Source organism: Ursus americanus, chromosome 25, assembly GCF_024610735.1.
Source record: "Ursus americanus isolate L20-20 chromosome 25, mUrsAme1.1.p, whole genome shotgun sequence".
Taxonomy (NCBI): domain Eukaryota; kingdom Metazoa; phylum Chordata; class Mammalia; order Carnivora; family Ursidae; genus Ursus; species Ursus americanus.
In genome coordinates, this window is record NC_142151.1 from 23,140,242 (window position 1) to 23,159,062 (window position 18,821).

At 34.8% G+C, this 18,821-nt stretch overlaps 1 protein-coding gene across 19 annotated transcripts in view; it reads right to left on the minus strand.

Annotated features, from left to right (window-relative positions):
• SOX5 (SRY-box transcription factor 5) overlaps positions 1 to 18,821 on the minus strand; it is a 963,841-nt gene that overhangs the window by 337,027 nt on the left and 607,993 nt on the right. For 15 of the 19 annotated variants that reach the window (XM_045811725.2, XM_045811726.2, XM_045811732.2 and 12 more), the window contains one exon: positions 2,135 to 2,366. In XM_045811725.2, coding sequence (XP_045667681.1) covers positions 2,135 to 2,366 — 232 coding nt within the window. The remainder of the gene's footprint in view (positions 1 to 2,134; positions 2,367 to 18,821) is intronic. The other 4 variants (XM_045811739.2, XM_045811738.2, XM_087855691.1 and 1 more) reach the window with 1 other exon arrangement.

An 18,821-nucleotide genomic window follows, 5' to 3' on the forward strand; every position in this document is an offset into this window, starting at 1 on the left:
AGATGAAGTTGCTTGAGGGAAGGAGTTGTGTTTTATTCAAACCTATTTCCATAGTGCCCCGTAATTACAACAAAAAACTTGGTACAAAGTAGGCAATTTATAGTTTGTATCTAGTTGAACTGAATTCTCCCTTACAAACTGGTTTCATTTTCACTAACATCCTGCATCACAGGATCCTCTCATTCCAACTAGAGAATGTAATTTAATATACTTTTCTTATACCCATCCTTGAGTATACTTAAAATAATCTCTCCTTTATTTTTGTGGTATTCTTCTGGTTATAACTACTTATATTCACTCCTTCAAATTTGTGTGTTTGTATCACAGGAAAACCAAACCAAGAAGCCCTCCCTAAGAGAAGGCAATGGTCAAAATACTGAGAGAAAACGCATTAGCAGTGCTGCAATGGAGAGTATGATTGCCTTACCCTGTTGAACTGTGTACTACCAATTTCCCCCTTTCTTTTCCTACTTTAACCTTTATGAGATGAGCCCAAAAAGTTGTATCATTGGACATAACTAATATAAACTCACAGTAGAGAAAAAAAAGTAGGAATTATGGATAGCATGATTTAGCTTGCCAACAAAGAGATAATCAGACAATAAAATATGCATGTGCTCTTGTGAAGAGCTTATAATGTTTATAAGCATGGACTCCAAAGCCAGAATGTCTGGGTAAACAACCCTGGTTCTCCTCTGTATCAGCTACTATCTGAAGCAAATTATTTAACCTCTGTGTGCCTCAGTTTCCTCATTTATAAAATAGACTAATAATAACACCTCACTGTATTATTGTGAAGGTAACATGAGTTAATATATGTAATGTGATTAAAACACCACACCTGTATAAATGTTACATGGTGTTAGCCGAAATACTATCCATGAGGGGAAAGTCTTGGCACCTAGTAATATACTCAGTGAAATTTTGACCTATGAGTCTTAAAATGTTGAAAGAGCATTTAAATCTAATGTGAGTGACAAAAAAATAGCATTCATCTCACAGTTATTAGGAGATATCTGATTCTTTTTGTTGATTTAATTCTACATACAGTAATGTAATAACATAAATAAGTGGGCATATTTCAATACCAAGGACATTTATGATATGTAATAATTTTCTAGAGAAAGCAAAAAAAAAAAAAAAAGCCTTTCACAGAATCAGAGTCATCTTCAAAAGCATGAGATGGTATGAGGAAACGGTTTCGTTGGCGTACTCTGGTTCCAATTAATGGCCCCACTCTCCTTGACGTAGAAGAGGAGAAGGTCACAAAACCACGACATGTACCCAAGCAGCCATGTTGAAAAGGCGAGTGTGGCTTTACTGGCAGCTAAGTGCCCTGCCACTTTGCCAACATGCTGATTCTGTGTACTTAAATTCCTAAGAATGACCTAAAAGTCTTACTAGTGAGTGAGTGAGTGAGTGAGTGAGTGAGTGAGTGCTTTTAAGCTTCAGCCAAAGACGCTGTGCTGCCTTCTTCCCTCTCATCTGTGAAACCAGTTTCCTAATCACCTGCAATGACAATGATCCAGACTCCAGGATGAAGGGGCAGATAAATTATCCTGAGTTGCAAATTCTGGAATAGGATGCACCAGGTAATTACTGTATCATCAAAACAGCGGCATGAATGAGACTGAGTTAGAAAGTATTGCAGTCACATTAAAAAAACTACAGTTCTATGAAATATGTTCTCCTATAATATTCCCAGTACTGTAAAGGAATACTGGAATCCAATCTGGGCAAAGTAAAAAATGAGAAACACTGATTTATCATGGTGGAGACGTTCAAAATACATTGCACCTCTATCTGGAAAAACTTTTTATTAGAAATACTATGACATCTAACTGTCATGCTAACCAACTTTAAATGTGTTATTTGAACATTATTCTTATACGTATATGTGATTTCTCCTAATTGTGTCACAAAAGCAAAATTCTTGAAAAACAAAAAAAATAGCATATTATGTACTTCCTACCGGAATCATTTACTTATAAAGAATTCTAAGATGTTAGGAGTGAATCTTGTGTCTGGCTGTTAAGTAGATGATAATTACAAAGCAAAGGACTGAAGCCAAACTATTAGAGGAGTAGACTGGTCAAAGAGTGAGTGTAGGCACAAGAGACCATGAGAAACCTACCATTGTATTGTGCTGAGAAGTGGGAGTCCTATGGCCACAAGTCTCTTGCGTCAGCAGAGAAACTGGCTGAAATTCCTCAGAGTGAGGCTTGTTGGGAAAACTCACATGCAAGGGAAGGTGAAAGGCTGGGAGCCCGTCACTCTCCTCTTCTTCCACTTTCTGTCTGCTTGTCACCATGGCTACCTCTCCATCTGCTTCCCCATACGGAGAGGCTGGTCGCTTGGAAGACATCCTGGAAGGAACAAAAGAGGAGAAAATAATGAAACCTCCACATAAATCCTTAATGCGGTCATTGTGTGGTTAGGGGCCATTGTAACAGAAATGCCTTTTTGTGCTGGCAGAGAGCAGGAAACCATCCAAATACCACTGCAAAGCGCACACAATCAGAAACAATGGCCAAGCAGGTAGCAACAGAACAGTGCTTGTTTGTTGTGAGAATAATACACTAATATAGCACTCTCTTGTATTCTGGCTTCTTAAACAAGAGAATTCACCTAAGAACACTGCATAATGAAAGACCATTCCATTTTAGAGGGAAAAAAATACCCATCTAGTTTTACACTTTGATAGACCTTATTGAAGACAGAATATCTATGAATAGCAAATACTGTTGGCAGTTAAAAGAAGGGAAAGAACTAAAATTTCTTTCATCAAAAAATAAACAAAATAAACAAATGATTGCCATTATAACAAATTTACATTTTATTGAAAGTAGGATTACTGTGAATTGTAGAAATATTGGTTATAAGGAAACCACAGACTCCATGACCAAAAGTTCGATATATGCTTAAAGCTTATTAAGAATTGAATAAATTTTACAATTGCTGTGAATCTTGAAACATTTGAGAATTTTTCTTTCCTCACCTCCCCATTCATTTCCAATATCAAACATGCAAAGCGGTAAAAAAAGAAAGTGAAAATATAAAAATATTTCAGTTTTCATTTCCACAATTCTACGAAAGATTTAGATGTGGATTCTCAGACTTATTTACCCCTTAGAATACCTCAAAGGAAGATGTTTTGTTTTGATGAGCTAATGCCTATAAGGAAATGCACTTAGACACTTTAAAATTAAGCACCCTTTTTGGTATTTGAGTCTGACTAAGAATACTATCAGAGGTTAAAAATATGTGGCAAACAGCGGTTAAGCGTCTGCCTTTGGCTCAGGGCGTGATCCCGGCGTTATGGGATCGAGCCCCACATCAGGCTCCTCTGATGTGAGCCTGCTTCTTCCTCTCCCACTCCCCCTGCTTGTGTTCCCTCTCTTGCTGGCTGTCTCTATCTCATAAATAAATTTAAAAAAAAATATATATATATGTGGCAAATATTCTTAGTAAAATAGAGTTCCCTTTCCTTTCACTACAAGTCTCACATAGAAGCAGTACAGAGTTAAAATTTTTAATTAAAAAAAAAAATTTCTCTTGTATTTGCAACTTGATCTGACCTTGAGAAAGTTGTTATTTTTGCTCGACAAAGAGTGTTTACTGAATCGTCCATTCTTATTCTAGACCAGTGGGAGAGAAGGCAAGAAAGTATTAACGGCCCCACCACTCCCTTCATATATATTACTGATTTTAAAATTTGAAATTTACTACTAAAGAGATGGCTCTAATCATTGCTGAATAATACTATTCTTATTGTGAAAAGTTGCAAAAGAACAGTGTATTCAAGTACTGAAGATACTTTATTAGGAAATAATAGCAGAGTAGAAAAAAATTAAGGGCTTTGGAATCAGACAAACATGGATTCAAATACTGATTCTACTACTTACTAGCTATGAGACTTAGCTTTAATCTGTCTCAATTTATTCATCTTTAAAGGGAGATGTAATATCCACATTTATCACAGAGCAGACACTCAGTAAACTATAGATGTTGTTTACTTTAAAACTTTAAAACTACAGTATTACCTCACCCCCCCCCAAAAAAAACCCAAAAAACAAAACAAAACAAATAAAAACTCCAAGATAAGGAAAGCAGATTACTTTCTAAGAATTAAACCATAAAATCAACATGAAATACAAAATGTTCTGATAAGAGAAATGCTCCTTGGCCAGGCATACTTCACAATAAACTGATCAGACGTATTAGCAAGTATAAAGAAGAAACAGGAATAGCAGGAAGTCTTGATCACCTGAAGGACAGAGCAAGAGGAGGAAGTGTTGGTGGCTACCAAGCAAGCACCATCTAAGAGAAAAGGAGACTGGGCCATCACATTTCAGGTATCTTCAGTTTTTCTGAGCTCATTACCAAAGTTTACTCCACGTATACTCTTAAGTATGGAGAAAGGAAGAAACTGGAGCTAGAATAGTCCTAGTCTCATTGGCAACACCACATCTATCACCAAATTGAAAAATTAAACTATATGTAATAACTCTACACACTAGCGATATTAACTTCTACTGTCCTGCTTCCGTGCTCTCCAAGCAAACTTCTGACTGTCACGTAGAGAATGGGCTGACAGAACAGATTTAAAGTATTTAAGGTCTTTGTGATTTATCAGAGTAAATCAATAAAAGGACTTTTAATTATTTCTTGTTTTACATTTAGTTTGACTATAAGGAGATTATGCATTTAGCATACAAGCCATAGTAGTTATGGTCTGTGTAGGCATTATCACTGCTGGTGAAATTAATAAATTGGTATTCCGGTCTCTACCTCAGTCTTATGTACAATAAGTCTCTTACTGTCCAAAAACTCCAGGCTGTTGGCAAAAGCTAGAGTCTGAGTTATTAAAACAGAAAGCTAGATCAGCTGGCCTTTCCTAAGTTAATGCAGTTCTATGACCTTCAGAAAGCATGACTTCTTGGCTGATTTCTACTCTTTTAATAGCATTATTAATAATGATTATGAAAATTGAAAGTCCCAAAGTAGACATAAGGTAGATATGGTAAATGGTTAAGACACTGCTACTCTCCTCAAAGCATCTAGTCATTTCAATATCTAAATTATCTTTCTATACCACTGGATAAACAGCCTCTCTCTCTATATATATATCGTTCTACGGAGCAAAAAGCGTAAGGCCTAAAACACTAAACATGAAGGAGTCGTGATGCCAGAAAGCACCTGATCCTAAACAATTACATATTCCATGCTTATTTCAATTTCATTTTCAGATACTTACAGAATGTTCTTAATGTGCCGGAGTTGAGAATATTTTTATACAACTCAGGTAAAAGAGGTTTTAAAGATTGAACAATATTTGGCAATAAAAATGCTCACAGCTCAAAAATAGGCTACTAAATCAGAAAAAAAAAACGGCAAATACTTAAATTATGTAGAGAGCTATCAATCTGCTTGATATTTAGTCTGACTCACAGTACTTCTAAAAATATTGATAACAAACTACCAATAATGTTAATTCTTGAGTTTTTGTTCATCTACCAAACTGTTTCATCTTGGACAGGAAGAAAGTCTCATTCATTAAATAAAAAAAAAAAAAAGTATTTTCAATGTTATGTTATTGTTTATTTTGGTCTCTATTTTATTTGTTTCTGATTTTTCTTTATTATTTTCTTCCTCTACTACATTTCAGCTAAATTTCTTCTTTTTCTAGTTCCTTGTGGTATAATGTTGTTTATTTGAAATGTTTTCTTAAGACATGCATTTATAGCATAAATTTCACTCTAACATCTGCTTTTGCTGCATCCTGTAGGTTTTGGAAATTTTGTTTTCCTTTTCATTTGTTTTGAGACGTATTTTGATTTGTGTTAAAAAAATTTCCTACTACTGAAAAATTTTCTACCTTTGGAATTGTACGTTTCTACTTTCTGTCAAAGTTTGTTTTATGTATGTTGAAATTCTGTTTTATCCATGCATATTAACAATTGTTTCATCTTCTTGAAAAAAAAATAATATAGGAAAGTATATAATAATTAAAAAAAAGAAGTCACTGCAACTCTCCATATATTGTTTATCTGGGATACGTAGGGTTCCAATCCCTGAGCTTGCTTACGTGACATGCTGTGTTGCAGTGCAAGGTTGTCTTGGAACAATCTGAGGATCTAGGCTCCAGCATGCTCTTATGTATTCATCCAGAGATGATTTTGTCATTCCTGTGGTAGGTGCTAGACTTGCCAATGAATAAAACTCAGACTTCAAAGAATATGACATGAGACAGACAAATATAATCCACTGTGAAACTAACCTGTGGAGCTATGATGATATAATAGAATCTTTAACTCAGCGTTGTGTGTGAACAAAAAAATTTCCTTGAAAGAACTGATGTCTAATTTCAGGGCAAAAACACATGTCTAATTTGAACCTTCAAATCATCAACCACCATTTACTGATCACTTACTATGGGCAAGACGCTTATCTAATGCAAATAAAAACGTGTAATTCAAGTTCTCTGCTTTAAAAAGCTTATGCACTGGTTGAGAAGACTTGGAGAAGTAATAATGAAAGACAGTTCAGGTTAAGGGCCAAATGACTGGCCCTACAGCTGAACACCTGAGGGCTTCATGAGGACCAGGGGTCCTGGAATATTTCTGGGAATGGCTGACCAAGTGGATTTGGGGGGAAAAGAGATCAAATGGAAACTCTGGGATAAATGGAGAGGGAATTTCATGTAGGAAGAGTTGATACAAGTAAAGATGCAGAAATAGTCTTACAAAGTACAATGTGAATTTAAGTTTCAAGCTGACTTAGGAAAAAAGGACATCAAGGAATATGAACTAAATCCTATCTTTAGTCTATAGCATTCCTGGACTTGCTGAGTTACATGCATGGAATAGATAAGAAACAGCCTCCCTTATAGGGCCATCTTGCTTTTACATGGAGTCATTTTTCCTTTACTTGTCCTCATAGCAATCTGCACAATCAGGCCAACTCTAGTCCACATGTGAAAGTAATTTAAAAACTCCTGGAGTCCTTGATGATTGGCTAAGGGCTCTCTGTGTGCACTGTCATCACTCTGTAAGTAGGATGTCCCCAACTGTACTCAGACATGTGCAGCAAACTTAGGGGTAGGGTAAAGGGTACGAGACTGCAACATAAACTAAACCACTGATTCTTAACCTTGGCTTCAAACTAGAATTACATGGAGAGGTTTAAAAAATACTGCTGCCTGAGTCCCACTGCCAGACATTCTAATGTTACTGGCTCTGGAGTGGAGACAGAGTATCAGAATTTTTTAAAGCTCCCAGACGATTCTAATGCACAGTCAAAGCTGCAAGCCATTTGCACTAGTCAGAATAACACTCCTCACTCAAGATGTCCCAATTGTGATCCCGAAGCTTGTCAATATGTTACTTTACAAGGCAAAAGGGACTTTGCAGATGTGATTAAGTTAAGGATCTTGATATGAGGAGATTATTTTGGATATTCTGGGTGGGCCCAAAGTAATTATAAAGATCCCTATTAAGAGGGGAGGCAGGAGGATCAGAATCAGAGAAAGACTGAACAATACTATGCAGTTGGCTTTGAAAATGGATGAATTGGGGCCATGAGCCAAGGAATAAAGGTGGCCTCTAAAAGCTAGAAAAGGTGATGAAATAGATTCTTGCCTTAAACTTCTAGAAGCAATGAGCCTGGCCAACACCCTGATTGCAAGACTTCTGACCTCCAGAATTGTCAGCGAATACATTTGTATTGTTTCAACCTCTGAACTTGTGCTGTTACAACAGCAACAGGAAACTAATCTATGGTGTACACGTATTTCTTTCACAGTTGGTATTTTCTCAATCTGAAACCATCCTAACCCAGATATACCCTTGCCTGTTCTCTCTCTTCATTTAGTGCCGACATCATTTCCCAGTGAAGTCTTCCTTGATTGCTCTTCCTAAACCAACACTTCCTTGCTCTTTTTAGCACCTTGTCCCTCCAACATATTTATTTATTATCTGTCTCTCCCACTATAAGACCCAAGAGGGGAGATTTTATTTTTGTTGACAGCTACATCCCCAGGACTTAGAATCCTTTCTGAAGATAGTTGTTTGTCAACAAATACTTGTTTCATAAAAGCTACCATCTAAAACCAACTCTCTTACTATTCTAACTATGAGAAGTTGTAAGATCTAGTCTTACAGGACAAACATACTTAGAAAATGTCTTAATATTGTCAGAAATAAAGGAAATCCATCCCAGTGCTAACAGTATCCTTTTAAATAAGTTCTATGTAAAAGAATTGGTAAACCTGGTTAAATTAGGTTTGTAAAATACTCGTGAAAACAATCTTAGTGACTTTTTAAATGTGTATGTAAAAAACCATAAACATGAAGTAACTTTATGGAAGACTGCTACATAGTTAATTAATACCAAAGCTATTACTGAGGAATCACCTATGTACTGCTTTAGAATATGTTCTTTGATGCAATTCTAAAAAATGAAAGCACATGCAAAGTGAAAGGAATTCAGATATGGAACAAACATAAAATGGAAGACTTAGAATAGGGATTGCTTTCGTTATGTAATAGCTTCTTTCCTTCTCTAGATACTTTAACCTTTGACTAAGTCAGAGATAAAGTCCTAGGAAGCAGTGCCTTCTACTGGTTATTCATTTGGAATGATGATATTATTTCTTTTAAGGTTTGCAGTTATGTATTTAAAAATGCAAAAAAAAAATCCATAAAGAACAAACTCAAATTCCAAGTTTTCTACAAAGCCTTCCCTTACCGTCACAGTTGAAGTGACTTCACCCCACCTCAAACCACATCATCAACTCATATTATTAGTCCACATGAAAAACTGAACATCAGTATAACCTGTGACACTCATTTAATAGTTTTTTTCTTTACTTCTTAGTACAAAGTGTCTAAAACTAGAACACGAACACTTGAAAAGAAAGGATACAATTTTTCAAATTTCTGAAATTCCCCATGACATGCAGCATGTCTTGCACTTAATAAGATTTCAGTAAGTACAGGTCTATTTGCAACCATTTCACCTGATTTTTCCAAGATTAATGCTAAAGATATGATTGCATGATAAAGGTCTTTCCAACTTGTGCTGTGTACCACCCCGCCCCGCAAATAGTCTAATCCTCTATGCTGAATGAGATACAATTAATTATGTGGAAGCACAATTCCTAGCACATAGTTGGCACACACTGTATTTTTCATGAATAAATAAGTGAATTGCATGAGTGTCTATTTTGTGCCAGGCAATTTATCTTTATGTTGTGGAGGAAACAGGCAACTTAGAAATGAAGACCCTTCTGCTTCACTGTTAAGGAAATACAGTTTAGATGGAAATAGAAGTCATATACCCACTCATCCATTCATTCGTTAATGGAAAAACATTTATTGAAAGACTACCATGTGCCCGCAGATAACAATGTAATTAAGAAATCAATAAATAATATTTTAAGGTAAATGACTTTTTATAAATGTGAGTACTAGGAAAGACAAACAAAAGAGAGAGGATTCTCACTAAAATAATCAGAGAATGCTTCCTACAAATTACAAGAATTCAAGAGGGTAATGAAGGATGGGTCCAATGTCAATAGACGAAGAGAAGATTCCGGACAGGAAAAATGACATTAACAAATTAAAGAAATTTATAGAAAGTTACGGGATGGTGAGTTGAATGGTTTAGTTAAAGCAGGAGATTCTAGGAGAAGTAAATGCATATAAGGATGAAAGGCAGGGGCCAGACAGTGATTCGGATTAAATACTATCACTTTTAGAAAGTGAAACCGAAGGCAGAAGGGAGCTGGTGATGGTTTGTGAGCCACAGATTAACACCATCAAAAAAATTGTATTTTAGAAAGAAAAACCCTCAGAAATTAGCAACTGATAGAAGGTTGAGGGTAGGGACCAGGAAAGGAGAATGAGTGAGTGCGATAATTCAAAGATAAAGAGATTACTGGACTGTATAATTTAGAGAATACTGCTAATAAGAAAAATATAAAAATTAGAAAGAAAGGCCAATTTGGAAGAAAATATGAAATTCAGTTTTAGAAATAAATATTTGTTGATTGTGAGATTTTAAAAAAGAAATAGCAGGTTATCAGAAAATGCAGAACTCTCGTGGAAGTAACTAAGGCACAATGCTCTTTGAAACACAAGTAGAGCGTTAACCAATAATTGTAATTATTTCTCATTGACTTCTTCCACAATGCTCCAAGTCAGTATTTTTATTCTTCTTGTTTTATAAAATAGGAAACTGAGTCATAAATTGGTTAAATATCTTTTGTTACACTATTTGGTCTTCGCACTGTAATAGGCAGCAGCTCAAGCCCAGAATTGTCTCTCCAAGGGAAAAACTGGAAAAAAAATAGAGCAAGGGGGAGGAAATCTTGCAGTCCATCCTACTTTGGGGGAGCAGTGTATAAAAAGGATTAACAAAAAAGACAGAGAAGTCAAAGTGATAAGCTAGCAGCATAATTATTCTTTAAACAATTCTACAAAAATAAACATTCTGAATATGAACTTTAAAAATTCTGGACCATGACATTTATTTAACTTATAACTTCCACTAATTGCTCTCCTAAATGCTTGTTTTTAATATTTACTCCCTCATGTTGAATTTTAAGCATAGCACTATGAATGTATTTTTGAAGTGATAGAAAATATTTGAAGGGATGCATCTTAAGCGAACAATAAATACGGGGTATTAAAAAATAAAATAAAAATCATCAGTCCTTCATATCCACAGTTCATACTATTTTTCTATAAGTTATGAACCTCAAGTTTTTCTAGTAATAAGACTGTTTGTTTGAGACATCTACATTTACTTGTCTGGTCTCTTTTGTAATTAAGGCTGTTGAAAGAAAGCTAATCAAGATTAGGAATTAAACTCGTTTATCAAAGATATTTCACAGTAGAATGTTACTTATCTAATAAGGGTTATCAACATAGACATTTAGCATGAAGAGACAGGTTTTGATCCAAATGAGTGAAACAACGAACACTACTGTGTGATATATAAACATAGAATTACACAGAATTAGCATATTGTTTTATTAAGAAAAAATAATTTGTTACTCTTATCTATGAATTTCAATTATTGTTATTCATACTTTATGGTTCATGCTTTCTTCTTCCCTCTTACATGTTTTGAACATCTTCATTTTCCTTCTAAGAGTCAGCTTTGTGTTTACTTTGTGAACATTCCATGTAAATTTTATAACGAGTCTGTCATATATAATATTCAGAAGGCTTTTAAGTTGAAATTTTATTTGTTGTAAACATGCAGTATTTCAAACTTGTATAATTTTTTTCTCTTATCTATAAATCCTCTTTGCTATCAGTTTCTGATACAGAACATGCCAATCTCTATACTTCTCTACCCTTTGCTTCCCACATACAAAGACCTCATTCATTATATTGTTATTTAGAAGCATGAACAAGTTCATCAGGTCCTGGCATACACTATAAATGGAAGTAGAAACACAGATTTCATAGAAATATAAAAACAGAAAACACAGAGTAGTAAATAAGACTAGATTCCCTTGTAATCCTTAGTATACATTTCACCAGAGTAGAAACTTATTTCTACTGGTATTTATAAACAAAACTTACCATAACGTTGAAATCTAAAAACAAAAGTAATTTTTGAGCTACAGCTGCTTAACAATAAATTCATTATTCTGTTCAGAAATAAAATTTCAATTTACAGAAAAAATTTTAATATATGATATAAAAGTTTAAACTGTATTTAAAATTGTGTTAATATAAACTGTTATAGTCACCAAGAAGGTTCAAAATGACCTTTACCAAGGCTGTTCCCTGTATTTACCTTGTTCTATGTTTAGTTTCTGAGATGTTCTCTGCATTGAGATCAAGTAGTTCATTATACCATCCCTTCTTTCTGATAAGAAAAGCACCACTCTTAACTTCTTCAACACCTTTTTGCCCTTCTCTTTACTGGCATCTCTGCCCTTACTAAATAGTTTTCTCCAGCCTTGTCCAGCCCACCAAAGAGTCAGAGATGGAGGGAAGAATAAGAACAAGCAAAAAATGAGGAAGCACACTGTTCTTTGCCAAAGGAGTGGAAAACAAAAATTAAAACAAAACAAAAAAAAATCAGAAGTTAAAGAGAGAGAAGACTTAGTAATAGAATTCAATTCTTTTCAGTACCTGAAAGGAATCAGTGCCTCTTTATGAGTTGGACACAGGATATTTCAAAAATGCTTGAATTAATGTGCCTAAAGTAAGCAATAAAAGTAACTTTAAAAGTCCATTTGTTTTTGTTTTCTAAACAAGACAGACAGATAACCAAAGGTAAGCATTTAGGAACAGTTTATGATAGCAAAATTCCATCCTACGATGATTCAGAACTCAAAATTTGATTCTTTTTCTACTTTCCTTCTCTTACTATTCCAATAATAATTGCAAATCACTGAAAATTCACTCCAAAATTAGACCATGTGTCACTGGATGAAGACTCTCAGAAAATTTTCTAAATAAAAAGATTGCTTTATTATGAGTAACGTAATAGCTGGGATCTAGAGCCAAAATTTGTCTAAACAAATGATTCTGCCAGCTAAAACTTCTCATCTTTATGTTTTATTGTGTTATTTTAACATGAATCCACACTTACTAAGTGCCTAAAACAATAGTATTCCTGATAAATAAAAAGGTAGGAAGGGTATTAAATTTAATTACACTGTACTGTAATCATTCCAAAATATTCTAATAGTTAGAAAAGTTAGCGTTCATTCTAAGTCTGACAAGACTGAAGGAAAACTGGTTACAAGAACATTTATGATTCCGAAATACAAAGTCACTTTCATAAAGAGAAGAGCTAGCAAATGTTTTTACAGAATTCTGAATTTTTTTGAAAAAGTTGCTGAAACTTTCTCATGATTTACAACACAAGAATATAGTAATAAGCACTTTCCACTTTAAAAAAATCCTAACTTTATTTGACTTGTTTAATAATTATTAATAATTTCATTTCCTTGACTCAAAAATAGAAAGACCTCAGTCTGAGTTATTAACCATTTGATCACAGAATCTTTTAAATTGTCAAATACACTAAATTTCAACCAAAACTACCTGAAGAAAACATAAAAAATGATTAAGACTTTTAAATGTGGAAGAGAAATTTCTTTTAAGTTCAGGGCAAAATGACCAATTACAGAAGTTTGGAAGAAAACAATACAAAACTATAATTGTTAATTTGTTGTGAATTATATAATTCATGTATTGCAATACATTTGTCATTAATCAGAAATAAACAGAAAAAGAACATTCAACCTTCAGCCATCTACAGGTTAAAAGTGTCAAAGTCCTTTTGTGCTGATTATTTATAAATTACTTTGAATAATCTAGCATTAGGATTTGTGGTTCTAAAACTTGTTATTACAGCTAGAAAGGGTATACTTTTTGAGGAAATAAAAAGCTTTTTCCATTTGAGTATGGGTTTTGCCTTTCTGACAGCTCCAAGTCCACAGGATGTGGAGGGATGATTTAAATTTTACATCAAAATTGTGACTGCACTAGACTTTTTTCCCCCTTCTCAAGGGAGGCATTGTTCTTGCCTTTCCATAACCAGGCGTGACAGCGCCAGACTGGAGTCATACGGCTGGTCTCTGAGTCAGCGTGAAAGTGCTCACCTCCTGAGTCTCCCCAGATGCTCGGCTCCTTGTGAGTCTGAAAGCTGAGCACTGAGTAGCCACATACTCCATTCCTGGGACAGATAGAGGATTGGAGGGAAAAAAATCTAGGGATTAACAAAAACTATCTCTTCTAGCACATGCTATAAAACTCTTTTATCAAGAAGTAACAATTGTTTAAAAACAAAACAAAACAAAACTGTATTTAGTATGAGTACCACTTCCCTGAACCAAAAGTTGGGACGAATTGTTGAACAAGGTGTTGTGTGCTTCTGAGTTAAAGAAATAAAGAAAGTCTAAAAAATCAAAAGCCTTTTAGATTTTTCTGAGACACATGGTTGCCACATGTATAAATTTCAGGTTATAGACAGCTGGATAGAATAGTGAAAGAATATTGTATGAAATGCATATCTATTCTCCAGATCTCTAAAGAAGTACCTTTAAAAATTGTCTGTAGAATCCCTGGAAAGGGACCATCTTTTCTGCTATCAGAATAAGTGGTAATGAAACAGGGATGAATTCTATTTCTATTGTTCTGTCCTTGAATGAACCTTTCAGGGAAGCTTGAGAAGTGCCTGTGTCTTGTGTACACGTGCAACTGTGTGTGCGTGCGCATGTGCATGGGAGAGAGACAGAGACAGAGACAGAGAAAGAAAGAGGCAGAGGCAGAGAGACAGGAAGAAGAGGGGTGGGAGGAGAAGACTTTACTGTCTAATAATATGTTAATGGAAATTAACAGTCTTTCTTTTCTTATGGAACCTGTCTATTAAAGATTGGACAGCACCATCTTAATCATAATCATATGCTAACAACTTTCATTCACTGTCTAATTTAAAATAACTGGTTGAAAGTTTTATGTATTTTGAAGAAAAAAATTAAAAAACAGAAGCAAACTCCTCCCAAATTGTTAGCCCATAAAAACTAAAGAAAAAAAAAAAAAGCCAAAACTAAAGGAAAAAAAAAGCCAAAGGAAATGTACTTCCTACATATTACTACTACAGTGAGTAGCATTAATCTCTTAGTTATTGCTTTCCAAAATAATGCCAATTTTTTTCATGTTGTTCTTATGAGGATATGAGTGTCTATGTTCGTATATGCACATATATGTGGTCATATATAATAACCTATAAAAATAGTTCACCATAATCACAGTGAAAGAAAATAGATTTTCACTTATGAACATCACTAGTCAAGTGAGGTGCATATTCAAAAACAAAAAAAAACGTCAGTTTTAAGTAGGAAAGAATATTTATTTAGCTTAATGATATTAATCCCTCTGTAAAATATCATGTCACTTATTTTAATGACTTGGTCATTTTGACTCTCCCAGGAGACTCTCCCTATGGCAGAACTGCAAATAGGATATAAAATTTTATTTTCCAAAATAATATCCTTAAGTACTTATTTTGAGCCTCCCTCTCTCCCTTTCTCCTATCTCCTTATCTGAGCTTCCTCCTAAAGTGCCCACCCTTCACTCACGCTCTCTCTCTCCCCTCTCACATTACTGGCTAAGTCTAAATAAATAGCAAATTGTTCCATAATCAAAAATGACTTATTCTTAGCATGGTGTATGTCTTGAAATAAAATCTGTGGCATGTTTAATTTATTTAGGATCTAATAATGATGACAAAAATAATTAAGTAACCAATCTAGTTTTAATTTCTTTTGTTTTCAAAGGTCATTGTGAAATCAAGCAAGTTAAGCCTTCAAAAGCAAACCTCTGGAGAATAGTGTGTGTGTGTGTGTGTGTGTGTGTGTGTGTGTGTGTGTGTGTGTGTGTGTGTTTTCCCCCAGCAGAAATGAGAAAGGAGGCTCACAGCTAAAAGGAATACTGAACATTGGCATCAGATTTGTGGAGAATGACTGTCTAAGTAGTCCAACGAAGAAAAATATTATGACCCCTACCCTCTTTGGAATCCAGATAACCCTGAGAAGGAAAAGTTTATAAACTGTTAAACTGGGGCCAATTTAGGGGACTCTTTCTTTCCACGCCCCATACAGATTTGGTTACAGCTTGTTCCTACAACAGCTGTTGAAAAATGAACGAAGTAGAAAATATTTATGTTATATTCAAAATAGACAGCAAAGAACATATATACAGTGCAAAAATCTTTCCTAGGAAAACTTCTGATGTGAGGGACAGGCATACGAGGCACAGACGAATTTTCTGAACCTCCCGATAAAATGAAGAATTTGCCATTATAATCATGAAAAGTCCAAAAGTAAGGGTGCAGTGCCAAAGACGATGAGCATCTATCAACCCAAACTCCAAAACAGCGGGATGCAGCTATGGCTGATGTTCTAAGAATGCTGAGCCTCTTCTTGGTTCCTTTCATGCCAAAGCTTCTTTGCTTGGATGAATATGAATTAAATCCATAAGCTTTCTTATTTTTCTAGCTTGACCTCTAAACTCATTTTCCGTCTTAACTGTTTATCTTCTTCCCCCATTAATCTTTTTGGTTTTAGCACGTTCCCTGTTGTTTTTAGAGGGAAAGAACTTTAAAAGCATGGTTCCTACTGCCACTGTGGACAAATTAGGAATGTTAGCTCTTTTCTATAAATGGGTACGAACTGCTCAGTAGTAAACTAAAGGCTACCTGTTTCTTGCCCCTGAAATAAAAATTCAAAGGATATGCCATTTACCATACAGAAGAAAGTCATCACACTCCTATACAGATAGGATAGTATGAAGACATAAAAAGATCTCACTACAAGGTTTACAGCAGATTTCACACAGGGCTAACAGGAATGTCACTATCAAATTTCCATTAAAAAATTTAAAGTCTGTCATATAGATAAACTCTCTGAAATAAATAGGTTTTCCTATTTACTTCCTCTTTTCTCTCAGTTCTATGGCTAAGGACGTACAACGTAGACGTTCTTTAAAATACTATGTCACTATCATAGAAATGTCTAATTTTAGATTATAATTTTAGTCGGTAATAAAGCTGAGTTCTTACTTATTTTGTTTAAGATAGAGTTGATAAGAAATTTCACTGATTAACATAATCCATTTACCTATATCACCATAAAATCTGTCAGTACAAAAACACAAAAAGTTTAAAGGGGTTCTCTTTACAAATCCATAAAAGAAAACTAACCCAACCAAAGCATCAAAAACTTTCAAGCTGGCATCTAGCACTTCAATAGCGTTTACCATTTACCGTTTTATAGGTACTATGCGATATTCTCTGCTGTTCTGTAGTATTTCCCTTGAAGCTTAACAAAGACCCAGCTGTATAAACCAGTTCTGTCAAAGAACATAGCTAAGGGATGGATAAAACAGGGAGGGGTGTCTTACCGGCTGACCACTGTCTGAGCTTATGAGGATAAAGGAGCCTTGGTGGAGAAAAGTAATCATCCATTGCTTTTTTTTTTTTTTTTAACCTCATTACCACATGCTAAAACATTTTTTTTCCACTACCCAAACACTCTATTCCAATCCCCCCATGACTGAAAGATCTTTGTGTTCCAAAGGGGACAGATTGCTCCCCAACATCCTTTTCCCTCTTCTTGTTTTTGTTTGTTTGTTTTGTTTTGTTTGTTTGTTTGTTATGCTGATTTTATGTTTATGGAGGCATGATCATTTAAAGACTTCCTAAAATACTGGCTTCCTCTCCATTAAACCATCCACATGCAGGTCCCTGAAAACATTTTTAATGGCTAAATAAACCTACTTGTTTTGGATTCCTTTTTACCAAAATATTATCAACAGCTTTCCATCGCGAGATCGTTATTTCTGCTAAGGACTCTAGAAAATGATCTATTCCTTTAAAAGACAGTAAAGCATCTATAATTGAGGTAGGATAAGTGTTGAAACCCAACATGTATCTTAACATTTTAAAGAATGTTTCCATAAAATCCTTACTTCAAAGAGGGTTGGCTGCATGCACACTCAGAGTGAGATAGGGTCCTGAAGTCTGAAGGAAAGTTTAGACTAAGCTAATTAATCCTTTCAAAACCTTGCTCTCATGTGTCCAAGAACACCAAACCATGGAGAAGATTTTCCAGAGATTTAAATACGCATTTCCTATTTTCGAGTTTGTCATTCTTACATACTCTGCTGACATTATTTATAAAGGACTGAAGCCAAATCCCAGTCAAAAAGAGCTACCGTAAGTGCACTGGTTAAAGAGTCAGTGGAACACATTAAATGCCCCAGGAAATCCCTGGGCAAGTGCCACCAGAACTTATATGGAGACAACATATCAACTCTAGAGTGAGTTCTATTTCAGGGTGTCCTTTGAGGTTGGGACAAATATTTGAATGTTATTAAATCCTCTATTTATTCAAAGCCTGCTGCAGCTGCACTCCAAGCCTTCTTCATACTGCCCCGTCAATGACCTACAGGGATTATCCTTTTTCAGATGGGGTAAAATAGGATTCTTTCACCGATCTGTATACTTTTCTGTTCAACGTGAATGTATATTTATAATACAAACTGTATTTTCTTTAGAGTGAACTATGAACTATCGTTGCTTTCAGAGCCTACGTCTTCCCGTACCCGTGGCTGGTACAGGTACTGGAGCAACAGTCCTTCATACTCCACCTTGCTGCATGTAGTAGTCTAGTTTCAGAAATAATCAAGTCATTTTCTTCTAATAAATATTTGGTTCTTATGAAACCATCTGAACATACCGAAGTTTATCAAGCCAACACCTGCCTATGTCATATTCCAATTATCATAGAGAAGCAATGCAACACGGAGACAAAAAAATGCGCCACTGCAAAAGGAAGCAATGTGTAAAAAGTCACTTTACCATCACGAACTTCTCACCATGTCTTTCGTTAAAATACTTACTAAACTGTCCAGAAATGTTTGTTGATAATCTATCCAAGTTTTACAAAACCCACCAAAATATTATTTCCAAAAAGAGAACTAAACCACTAAAGATAGCACCATTCTGTGATATCTTAAGAAAACTAATACTAAGTAAAATGATTATTATATATAGACCAAATGTTCTTGACATCAATGTACTTTCCAAAGAGAATATTTTAATTATACTATAGCATATCTTTATGCTTACAAATTTTTTACTTAAATGAGTAGCAGAATCTTAAATCTGCTCAAACGTGTTGTCTTATGTTTTTCTTCCACCTCTTTGCGTTCTTGTTATTTTAAATCACTTATTAATAAAAGCTTATAATGATTCAAATATCTATAGAAATACCTTCAAGATAA